The 13,271-nt window shown below is 39.5% G+C and overlaps 1 protein-coding gene across 1 annotated transcript in view; it reads right to left on the reverse strand.

The window, feature by feature from the left end:
- LOC124161422 (RISC-loading complex subunit tarbp2-like) overlaps positions 1-10,208 on the reverse strand; it is a 59,419-nt gene extending 49,211 nt beyond the window's left edge. Inside the window, exons 1-4 of the mRNA XM_046537737.1 lie at positions 10,084-10,208; positions 9,821-10,004; positions 9,620-9,749; positions 787-989 (exon numbers count right to left, since the gene is read on the reverse strand). Of these exons, the coding sequence (XP_046393693.1) occupies positions 787-989; positions 9,620-9,749; positions 9,821-9,962 (475 nt within the window). The 5' untranslated portion in view covers positions 9,963-10,004; positions 10,084-10,208. The remainder of the gene's footprint in view (positions 1-786; positions 990-9,619; positions 9,750-9,820; positions 10,005-10,083) is intronic.
- Between the last annotated feature and the right edge of the window lie 3,063 nt (positions 10,209-13,271).

The following is a 13,271-nucleotide window of genomic DNA, read 5'->3' on the forward strand; positions in this document are numbered from 1 at the left end:
AAAAATGCCGCAATTTTTTTCTTTATAGCTTTGATCCTCAAAATAGGGGTGCGCCTCTTACACGTGTGCGCCTCTTACACACGCTTATAAGGTAATATCATGAGTTGCAGTGTTTACAAATAGGTAACAGATTTATTCACCATTAATGTCATTCATCCAGAATGCATTCTGTCCCAAGCATTTGTAAGTTGCCGTGACTCTCTCATCATTGTCATCATCCATCAGAGAAGGATAGGAAGAGTTGCACAGAAAATAAGTCGGGAAATTTCGGGAAAACTAACGCTTTATTCTCACTTCATTAACAGACCCACGTCGACTGAATGCTGTGCCATTGTCTCCCTCTCGTCAGTGTCGTAGACATTTATTTCAATCATTTTACATCCATGCTACATGAACTCAATCACTGAATCATGAAAGAAGACATCTTGGAAAGAAAAATAACATAATGAATAAAATCAAAGGACCCAAAATAAAAAGAAAGACAAGCCATTAACAACTACTTGACTCCATTTCAACATAGTGTGCGGCAATTCGCTGCTAGTTCTTCTGAGGTATGATAGATAGCATCCAGTACGCACTAGTTTTTTTATACGTACACCATTTAGTAAAATTTTCATTGATCTTTCAAAATTTCATGAATCTTGTTTTTGCTAATTTTTTCTGTTATCCGGCCTTAAGACTCCCTGACATCCCTTATGTTCGATTCAAGTCAAGTTCATTTCAAATCCCTTGAAAATGCATCATAGATTGTCATCATGATGATGACAATAAACAATGGCTACTCACCCTGCTCCCTTAGCGTAAGCACCTGGCAGAGAATGACAAATGTTTTCGAATGCGCAGGACCAGACTCAGCCACCAGTTGGTACTCTGGTTCTTTGAGGTTCTGTTGCGCACACAGCTCTGCCAGCGCACCAACAGAATTCTCCGTCACCTGCTCAGCATACGGGGAGACAGCCACAGACGCAGCGTCATCCTTATCAAGTGCCCTGCAACACATGCACACCCATCACCACAAAGAACATATCAAAACAGTAATTCACTCCAGCTTGTGGAACTTTTCAATCACGACAGTTCAATGATACGATATGATGACTCTTCTTTCTTGCTTGACAACAAATTGCTTTCCACAACCCTTGCAGAACAATCAGACAAAACCTTCCTGCAAAACCTACCTCAAAAACTACGCATATATGGTTTAAGCGAATTAGGCTGGGAACCGCTTGAGACTTGGAGGCTGCACGCACTAGGCTTAGTTTGCTTGAACAATTGAGAATGGATATCTTTAAGAGTGACACAGAGAACATAATATTAGAGCCACACTATATTTCTAGGTCCGATAGAAGCGATAAATTAAGAGAGATGTTTTGCCGAATGGATAGATATGGGAATTCGTTTTTTCCCCGAACCATAAAGGACTTCAATAAATGCTAGTTCCATCTTCGTTAGAGCACTTCATTTTTTATGTGTATATGGCTGGTGTCCTAACACCCCCTGCCACACGTCTTTCAGGCGGCTTGCAGGGTATTATGTAGATGTAGAAGTATCCTGGGAGTAGCCACGGAGATAACTTTACAGGAGTCACTTGCAAAGCACAAATTGTACGAAAAATTCACAGAGAAAAAAATCATTTGCCTTGACCGGGATTTGAACCTGGATGCCCCAATCTCTGGTCAAATGCTTTAGCCAACTAAGCCACCGAGGCATCATCCCTCCCACTGGATATTTGCGGACACTACCGCACAAGGTGTGGACACTACCACCTTGTCCAGTTATGTCCACAAATATCCATAGGGATTAGGGATGTGTGAGTACTCGAAAATTCGACTGGCATTTGACCTGACTCGATTCGAGTGGCATTACGAATGTTGAGTCGAGTCGAGTAGTTTCGGTTACAGTGTTGTCGATGCCAGTGAGTTCAAAAATCTGCCGACAGGAAGCGCTATCATGAAGCATTATCACAATGGTGCAAATGCTTTTACTCAGGGCTGTTTCTGGCAGTTCGGCTACATATACATATAAATATTAATTAAATTCACCACATATTACCATAGGTTAATTCATTCCCATAGTGCTTATGGAACTTTTCAAGACTCTTTAATGTTCATTCATTTCCTAATACAGACGCAATTACCATCAACATTCCTCATAATCTTTCACTTTTTACATCAAGCTAAGCATTCAGGACAGAAAATTCACAAAGGGATTTGAAAATTAGAATATGTTGTCGCATATATATTATCATATTGCCAGATCCAGAGATGACCAAACTCGACTCGACTCGATACTCCTGAGTAGTTTTCAACTCGAGTCGAGATCAACAAGCACTCCTTGCACATCGCTAATAGGGACGAATGATGCCTCGGTAGCTTTACAGGCTAAAGTGCTCAAACGGAAATAGGGGGGGGATCCAGGTTTGTCTGTGGATTTCTCCCACTACACATATTTCCCACCCTTAAGGGTGCCTTCATAGCTCGGCGTTGCATACTTGGGGGCAGAGCTAACTCATCGCAGCAAGTTGGAGCCCATCACAGTTCTGCGTTGCGAAAACAAATGAAAGGCAAAATGCATTGGCTCCTAAAAATCGGCATGGGAGCATATCATCTTATGATTTCGAGCAAAACACACTATACATATGTTGTTTTGTGTATTTTTATGCAATTTCATTTCTTAAAATATTCTTCGCAACTATAAATAGCATTTGAAGTTAATATGGCGACCATAATGTCAATAATCATGCATGTAATGATGGCCCTTGCCTATGCATTATTATGATCTTTAAATTTTATTTCCCAACTTGGAATATTCGAAAAATAGCTATTTACATACACTCAGTGAACATGAGTAACTTGGAATGTTATCAGGAATATTTATTAATGATAACTGTTGTTCAAATAGATTCCCCTAGTCATGTTATCTAAATAGCTCTAACTGAGTAGATCATGGGGGCACAATTATTAGATATCAATTGGAATTTAAACGACCGTAGTCACCAACAAGGAGCTCTCAAGCTGTATTTAGCTTGTGATACAATTGACGGGTATGATTTATGCTAATCTATGCTCCTCAGTGATTGTAATATAATTTAGGGTTAACATTTATCCTATGTTTAGGAAAGATACGAAATATCTATGCTTAACACTTCAAAATAATAGTAAATAATGAAATAAACAGCATTTGTCACTCCCATTGGAGCTAATCTTGCATATTTGTATACCTAAGCTTCCCATAGACAAACACCAATTCGAAATCGCCGGCGTACTGCCGCCTTCACGCAGAGAAAATCCGACAGGTTCAGTTTTTCTGCGACGATGCAGCAAGCTGGAGACGTGACGTCATCAATTCTCAAAGACAGGCTCTGATGGGCTCGCTAGCTGCGGCGTCAACGCAACGCCGAACTGTGAAGGCACCCTAACCCTTTCACTGCCAGCCCATTTCAGGATGTGGGATGTATGAAGACTGCCAAGGCTATTTTCCGGAGTTAGCAACATTTCACATTTAAAAATTTTTCAGCTACTTAATTATATTTAATGTCTCGATGTTTTCCCAATTCTTAAGATATGTTTATGGCAGTTTCCGCTCTACCAACGGTGGCAGTAAAAGTAGAGATGTGCGAATAGTATCCGCGAATACTCGAAAACCTCGAATACTTCGAATACTCTGAATTTTGCGGCCTACACTGTCGTTGGTAGTTGACTTAGAAAATTGTAAAGAACTCAACGTTTAGTGCATGCAGTGCCGTTATAGACTAGTTGACGAACTACATCAAATTCGTAGATTAGAGCGGTGAAAAGAGTTCGACGTGGGGAGCCAAAAATGATTGGGTGAAAAAATCCAAAAATCCCCGCTTTCCCCACCAGGAGAACCTCAGTGCCATGGGATAGTAACTACGTAGCACAATTCCCAAAATCCGCTACCCCTCCATTCAATAGCCCTCGGCCACTCCTCCGATGCTTTCCTCCTCTCCAATATCAAACAAAAGGTGAAAAGGTCCCAGCTCGCGCAGGGTTCGCATCACGAAGACCATAAATGAAAAGCTTCAAAAGAAAATATCCAGTTATAAGAGAATAATAGAATCGTGTTTCACCCTTCCCTCTTTCTCCCTCCAAAAAATATGAAGTTACACGAGAACAATAGAAACGTGTTTCGCGCCCTCCCTTTTCTCACCCACTGACCTTTTTCAGCCTACCTGCTTCAAAGTTCCCAGTTTCTGGAGGTCAACTGCTGCATGAATCACCTATTAGCCCAAAAGGTGTCTAACAATGACTTTCGGCTTAGCTCATTAGCGTCTGATTGCGGCCAGCTCAGGAACTATTTGAAACTCATTCATCTTCCAAAATTTTGTCCTCATAATATTCTCATACAACCGGGCATTTTCCAACAACACAACTCTTGAGCCAGGGAAATTCAATCATGTGCCGTTCAGTAAGACAAAGTGTAATAGACCCAAGAAAGAATTTTTCCGAAGTATCCCAGCCCACATCCCACCTTGAATGGAATATACTCTCGTTGGAACATCAGTGAACACAGATGACATTTTGGACATTGAAACTGCTATAGAGCACAATCGTTCCCATGGTGTAGTGTGTTAAGTATCATGCAACAAAATAGAAGTTTTAAAACAGAAAATAACCATTGAAAATTATTGTGATGAATAAACACAAGTAAATCGGTGCTTATAGGGGCACATATATTAGTAGTAAACAATCAAAAAGTGAATAGAAAATGATGGTTAATCATCAAACGTTTTCCATAGGGCAGATTGTTAGTTTCCATAAATATGCTTTCCTGTGCCCCACATCTCATTGGAAAGAAAAACCATAGGATCATAAAACACCAGTGCACTTCTTTCTATAGGCATGTGCGTGAGCATCACTCATGTGCATGGAATGAAATATTTAAGCAAACCATTTACATCTTACTTTGAAGAGAAGAATTCACAAGCTCATTCAGTTCTAACTAAGGGCAGGGTTGTACATTCATATAGATGAATCCAGTTTTGAGAAATTTCACTGGAAATGTTTTATATAAACGGTTGGGGGTGGGAAGCTACAACGGCAATTTGTTCCCCGTTTTGCTGCCATGGCCTCTTGACTGATTTGCTGAGAAAGAAAAGCCTGGCACCCATCTAGAGGGGGGGGGGAAGAGGGAGAGAACAAGATGAGGCTTTTAGAAAATTGAAAAATGCCTTTAGAAAATAGAAAGCAGTTACTACAGATTAATCATTTCAGCAGAAGACTTATGGAATTTTCAAAACAATGAAAAATATTCAAAAATTTTATTTCTGGCCCGGGTTTAGGCATGACTTGAGTCGTTACGTGTGGGAATGTAAAAGCTGTCAGAACATAGTGATCTGGCCGGTTTGATGGAATCACAGAAGATGATTAAACATTGGACAGTAGAGTCCATGGATATCATCATCCCCATGCCCAGGTCTAGGCAGGGATCCCATTACATTCTGATGTTTGTTGAAAATAGGGTAGTTTCCTTCATCAAAGAAATCGAAAGGTAGTGATTAGAGATGGGTCAAAAAGAACCGAACTGCCAAAACGAACTGTTCACTGAAATGAACCAGTTCGAAAATGAACCGTTCTCTAAAACACCCTGTTCACTGTTCATGTTGGCACTGCACAATTGCGGCGTACTCGGTACAGTAGGTATGATCATCAAGAGGCATTTTGAACTGCAGCTTACTCGAGCAAGTACGTTGTGGGTACAACAGATGGCGGTTACGAGGGAGGCCATCCAAGGCCGCCGAAGTGCGTCGTAGACGACCGAGCCCCTCCCCTTCTTTCTCTACTATTCCCCTCCGATAGCCACTGAACCGTTCGTTCTAACTAATATTTGAACTGATATTTAAAATATTAGTTCTTTCGAACCGTTCGAAATAACTAATATTTGAACTGATATTTAAAATATTAGTTCTTTCGAACCGTTCGAAATAACTAATATTTGAACTGATATTTAAAATATCAGTTCTTTAGAACCGTTCGAAATATTAGATCAAATATTAGTTTCCTCGGGGCGTTCAGTTGGGATATCGCGTTCATTTTGCTTTCGTATTTTGAACATTTGTGGATCTGTGGATGCATCTCCAAAAATATTGTTTAAAACGCGATCCATGAACTTAGGAAACGATTGAACACATGATTGTGAAACATTTTTTTCGGTCCCTTTACCAAGTTGATATTTGGACTTAGTTTTTGGCGCCTACGATGAAATTTTAATTTTTTAAGTGCGCTGTATTGTGCAATGTGGATGCATCTCCAAAAATGTTGTTTACAACGCGATTCATGAACTTAAGAAACAATTAAAGTCTTTGGACTTTGTTTTTTCAGGTGCATCATCTAACTAGGAGTTTAATCGTTTCTTAAGTTCATGAATCGCGCTTTAAACAATATTTTTGGAGATGCATCCACATTTCACATCACATCGCACTTAACCCTTTCGAGACCGCGGAGTTTTCGTCTTAGCTTGACTGCTGTACCGCTCCCCAAGAGACTCTTCTTTCTCGTGGTACGGAGCATTTTTGGAGGGCATTCGTTAAGAAGGGTCTCGCTGAACCTTTTTCGACCCCTCCACGGTGGGACTCCGTATTATCTCGGACTCCAAGAGTAGTTGTGCTCCCTCCTTTCCGGGTTTACGACCATACCTGCGGCATTGGTTCGCGGTCAACTTATGTATTGCTTATATGTATTTAGCAAATGGATAATTGTTGCTTGCACGTAAATTACAGGCATTGAATATAATTCCTCATTTTTATCTGAGCATTGTCAAATTTTAAACGAAGTTCTAAGGCCATTATCAAAGCATTTAACGCAGCAACAATTTCCATGTTGATGTTTATACATAACTCGAGATAAGTTAATATTTGTCGTAGAATTACGTTTAAAAATTGTAAACGCTGCTCAAAAGACAAACAATTCAATTCTTAGTTTATATATCTTGAGAAATGAACAAATATTTATTTCGAAAATTGACTCTATAAACAATTGTATGACCGCTGTCCCTTACCGCTGAGAGAGGTTATAAAAGACGAAGGGTCCGGGTACCTGCTCCCGGATTCGGAGGGTTAATCCTAAACCCCGAAGCGTTGGGTCCCGAGACAAATGCGACCTAAACCCACGACAGTCCTGAAAGGGGGAGAGCTCGAAAACGTATATATACGGGTTTCGTTTTCTTGACCGGGAAAATCTCACACGTATATATACGCCCGTGGTCTCCCGGGTCAGGAAACGTCCACACGTATATATACGTGTACGGTAGGGAAAAGGTTAAAAAATTTCATCGTAGGCGCCAAAAACTAAGTCTATAACTAAAAAAGAGTATATGATGACAATATAAAATGTGTACATTGTATCCACTATTTATGTTTTTCTTAGGTTGGTCGTACAGATATTTACTTTTAACTGGTTTAATCTATATTTTACCCTGCGTCGCTTAAGAGTTCTCAACTGATGATAGTGGGAAACACATATTTGGCTCCAAATTACATCAAATTACTTGTTTGTATCTGCAAACTTTGGCAAGCTTGTAATAACCTATTAATCGCACACCACACTAAGCTTTCATGTACTCTAAACGCATGATAAACAATATTTTCTACCGAATGACCCTACCTGTTCACTATGAACCGATATTTTGAACTGTTCTTTTTACTGAACAGGATCAAAGTGAACGGTTCATAAAAATGAACAGTTTAACCCACCTCTAGTAGTGATTGTGATTCGTTACCCACGATTAGTGTCTTCATAATATACAAATTATTTGGTTTTAGAAATCCCAGTTTAGACGAATGTCAATGGTCATTTTTAACCTCATTTGAAAAAGGCCAGATTGGCACCCATGCCAATCCACTCCACGTGACGTCACAGTGGCCTAGTATCTACACGAGTAGATAGGAGTTTTACATTGTCTGAGATTACCTATGCATGCATGAGCCACAGAGCTCATGGAAACATGTCTTAACAATCAACTATTAAAACTGCCTATGGTGGGAAAGTTTCCTTTGTTTGATAAGGTATTAATAATCCTTATTAATCCAAGCGCTATCTGCTAGCAGGTTACTCTGCTACCTGCTAGCAGCCTGCATCGTAGCAGTGCTCATAGCCTTGCACCAAGGTGGCAGCCAGAATCAGAATGATGTCACATGGATTTTTCCCAGCATTCAAAATAAGATGTTGCGTTTTCGCATGCTTGAAAATTTTCACTTTTCATTTAAACGCGAAAAATAGATTAAAAAATCATAAAGCATGAAATAAGTACTCCAGGAGTACTTATTTCACGCTATAGTACATCTTTTAATTTAGGCAATAAAAAAAATAGGAAACCATCCTATTGCATTTGGTGGTCGATAGCAATACCAGCATTCCGTCAATAGTCAGCATGTGGCTTAATATTGTTGCACTCACGTTATTAATGAGTGTGGATGTCCGGAAGTAATGATATCTGATAATGGTGCACAGTATGTAGGCAAGGTATTGAAAAGAGTTGTTTGGCATTCCTCTGCACCACACTGCTCCTCCAGTGGCATTGGCTGGGGTATATTATCTGAGTGATGGGGATTTGCGTTTTGGTTACAGTACGGGACTTTAGGCACCGCGGAGAGAACCACAAAGGTTGCAGAAGTCGAGACAGCTAGTGAGTCAACAGCTTGAGGTGTTTCCTTTCCATTTACCTTCCTTTTTCTACCCCCTCTCCCTTCCTTAGAGATACAGGACTCGGGACACTTGAAGAGTGTAAGTCACCGAGGGAATCACAAAAAGGACAAACCTTTCATTCCCTTCACCTCCAATCAGAGTGCAGGCGGATTGATCCTCAACTCACCTTTCCTGCACTGGCACCCTTATTTGCACCTTGGTTATCAGATTCTAGTGATTTGAGCCACTCGTCATCAACCACATCCAAAGCTAAGCAGGAGAAACAGTGCCATATTACGAAGTGTTTAGAGAATTTTCAACTCGAAGCATACCTCTCCATTAATGCTTGGGAGTCTTCTAGCTTTCTGTCATAAATCTAAAAATTGCCGAAGGAATTGAATTAAAGGTAAGATCAGCAATTTATGGATTTATGGCATCAAAAACTAAAATATGAACAGAATGCTGACAGAAATTCTACACTGTTTCACATTTTCATGAAAATATGAAAAATGCTTACTCAAGGCCTAAGATATTGAGTTCCATTCGATGGCATGTTATGATACTCATAACGGAATAACCTAAAAACTATAGAAACTTTGTACAAATAGAAAATAGAGGTACAGTAGGTAAGGGGTCAATCACATAACTACATTTAGTCCAATATTACATCATCCAGTTCCTTCAGCACCTCGGTACATTGACAACACATTAAGTAATTTTTGAGCACTTTCCACGACATAAAAACCAGCAGAAATGGTAACTAACAGAGAAATCATCCGATAAAATATTACCTCCCAGTGATATTCACCCACATGGCACTTGAATTCTTTGGTTAATCACGCTTGCATGAGAGAGGTCGTAATGACAAAAAAAATTAAAAATGGCTTTCTCTTGCAAGTGGAATCCCCACTAAAAGGACCGGATACCAAAGGAAAAATGTTCACAATAATGAAACCAAAAGTTGGAAAAAACGCACTTACACTTTTGTGGTAACGCCACTTGTAACCAGAAGCTGCGCACGAACTAATTTATCAGAATTGGCCAATGTTTCCAAAGCCTTTAAGGCAGCATTATGCTTCGCCTCTTTCTTGGAACGTCCACTTCCCGTCTCTAAAACAGAACAAGTTTTAATAGCAACGAAAAGTTTGAGTACTTCATAAGCAATGGATTATCGCCCATACCTCGGACATTTCCTGCTGTCACGACGTACTGAAAGAAAGTATCGTGTCCAGCACTATCCGTAATGAGCTCATACTGAGGAGTAAATCCCTTTCTCAGCATATACTCATTCAAAGTTGACATCGGCGTTTTGGCCGTGGCCATGATGTACCGGTTTACGCCCCAATTCTAAGGGAGTGTTTCTACCTAATACACACAAAATAAAGGGCATGAGAGTTAACCAATTCACTACAACCATAAACACGTGAGATGACTTATTACATACCTCTTAAATTATTCAGCACAATACACTTGTCACGACACACAGTTAACCACCAGCCCCGATACCGAGCGCGTTCCGAGATTCACTGGCAGTACTGCCGGTGCTGCCAAACCGTTCCGAAATCAAATGGCAGTACGGGCAAGGGGGCGACAGAACTGCGATATATCGTATAGAAAACCTCTTTCGATTCGATTTTTCCGGAGCCCCAGTGGTCCAACGGCCTACCCAACATAGAGGCGCTGGTGTAGCCTGTTTTTCTGTGCAGTAATGAACTGGGGGCTGCCATATTGAATCTCGATGTAAACAAACGTGATATTGAGGCTTATTGATAGTCATTAGTGTTAATTGCAGACTTTTTTTTATTGCTTATAGTGTCCCTTACGATTTTGGAATGTGCTCGATGAAGGATACGAGTCTCAATGATCTTGGTTATTGCAAAATTGCATGGGTATGAAATGTATTTGGTGATGAAAATGTGAGTAATTCTGTTTCCTTCATTATTCCATTTTGATTTCAACCTGTGATTAGCTAACCTTTTCTCATGTTTTCAAAATTTTATGGTGTCTTGTATTCCTTATATTTCAATATGTTTTTCATTGTACTTGCAGTTTTTCTAGTGTTCAAACTACTCATTTATCGCTAGTGCTATGCTTTCGTTTGTTTAATGCTAATCATTTTGTTGGTTATGTATGTAATTTGCTATTTCAACTCTGTCCTTTCAACTGTTTAATTGTCATTAATTGAGCATTATTCATTAAGTGTTCTACGATGTTTACATTTCTTAAAACTTTAATCTCTTTCATTTTGAAGTAAGAACTTAATTTCTACTACATTGGTATAAAATATTCTTCACTTTTCTCGTTTTCTACTTTTGGAATACTTTCTTTCGTATAAGTGATTGATATTAACTTATAAGAACCTTTCATTTTAAGACTCCTCTGCCAAGATATGTTGCATATCTTAATGGGTACTCATCATGAACAACTTCCTACGAAATAACCCAACTAGCACAGATTCTGCCTTATCCCTAAATACGAGGATATTATACATATATGCCGTGACGAAACCTATCTGAAAGCAGAGATAAAGTATGAATAATCCACGCCGTTTTTTGGGATAAATCGGAGATGCACTTCCGCATTTTTTGAGATATGCCTATCCTTACGCCGTATAATTGCCGCTAGGTGGCAGCTGTTTCGCGTACGATCGCTGCGCTGCCACGCGAGATTCATGAGAACTACGTGAAAATAATGTAATAACCGTAATAACATAAATTGCCTTTCGATGAGGAAAGATTCAATGCATTATTTTTCATCATTGTATTTTATTATATTATGGTATCCCATATAGCATCAAATATGCCAGAGACATCTCACGAGGCATATATGACCACTCTGTCTATGAGGTCTGTATGCCTATGAGATCATATCTCGTGAGATGCCTCTGAGATATTTGATGCTACATGGGATACTGCAATACAATACTGTATAATAACATACATGATGAAATATAATGCACTGAATCATTCACCATCGAAAGCCAATACCGCACTAGTCTCCACAATGAGGTTTTTTTTCACTATGTTACACATTCACGCAAGTTTAGGAACATCCCAAAAAATCCGTTAGAAGAAGGTGGAAAATAAACAAAATTATTGCTCTAAAAACGATATATTTAATGAATGATTCATCTTGAAACGATATACAATACACTAGAACACGGAGCAGTCTTTATACCTTCATCGGTAAACCATAAATCTTACTGTTCAATTCCTTACATCAAATTATAGAGGAGACTGGTGAATTATACCTTACGTATGGTTTCTAAACGCACAAATTCAAAATCCATTACAGTTATACCCTAGAATTTGGCAATTGCAATCACTAATACCTCGCATTTGTTAACAAATCACAGCACTGTCGATGATTCCTTCATTAATATCCACGACAATCCGGGATGTTTTGATGTGTCGCCACAACTGTACGTACCGGCGTAGCCCACATCGAACTCAGGCACACAAAAACGATGCTTAGGTCGCATTATCACTTTAACTATCATTGTATACACAAAATAATCAACGATTTTTACTCACAAACACCACTATACACAACACCAAAAATGTAAACACGAAGCCACTATAATGGCTTTAACGGTAATGGAGGACTTCAGCGCTACTATGCGGCCAATTTTGGCAATATGGTACCATGACATCCCCACCCCAAACGCTTGAAATCGTGGAAAAAAGGGATATTACACATGGAGGATAAGCTTATCCCCACAATATCTGATTTCTCCAAGGATAAGTTCAAATCTGTGCTGGCTGGGAATGTCCTCCTTTCATAATTAAATAATTATCTTCCATGAAATGATATCCAAACTTGCATGCTTATTTCTAGTGAAGTATTGTTATGGTCTATGGTTTCAGGATTAGCATTGTTTTCCCTGTACCAGAGCTATTGCAAGATACATCTACCTCAAGGAAAATTGGGTCACCCTCTTTGTCTATAACTGTGGAGTGTTTACTTAAGTAATGGAATCTTTCTCCTATTACGCAAAGGCTGCTCATCTCATGTTGTCATTGATATTTGTTGCTTGTGCATCTCATGTGCTTGTAGAATGGTTAACTTTCTCAGATTTCATCTCTAGTATGTCATATTGAAATTGTTATTGTTGTATTTCTTTTGCCAGTTATTGTATCAATAAATACTAATGTCCACTGAAGTAAGTTTCCGAGATCATTATTCTTACCAACCACCAGATCGCCAGTTGACTTTGTACATTAATCTTGTATTATGGTTACTGCTTTAGTAACCTGGGGAAGTTCTTCAGGAAGATTTTCCTACATTCACTGCTTTTAAGTTTCTCGCAATTGCAGTATCATTATTAGGCCTGAATAGCACGCTCTATCGTGACGCGTAAAAAAAATTGAAACACGCGCCGAGATGTGCATTCAAACTTCGCGGCAGCATTAGACCACTGGCATAGATGGCACTGGTGTATCAAAACCTATACGCATTATCCTTATGGGTATGTCGCCCCCTTGGTACGGGGGCCTTCACAGTTCGGCGTTGCGCAGAGTCCTCTGGATGGCAGTTCTCTACACTACTCCCTCATAGGGTCGAGTCGTTCCATACACTTCCACTATGGGAATTGAGACGTCCGCCATTTTAGTTCTTCCGTCTCTATGGAGT

The sequence above is a fragment of the Ischnura elegans genome, chromosome 6 (assembly GCF_921293095.1).
Source record: "Ischnura elegans chromosome 6, ioIscEleg1.1, whole genome shotgun sequence".
NCBI classification, from domain to species: Eukaryota; Metazoa; Arthropoda; class Insecta; order Odonata; family Coenagrionidae; genus Ischnura; species Ischnura elegans.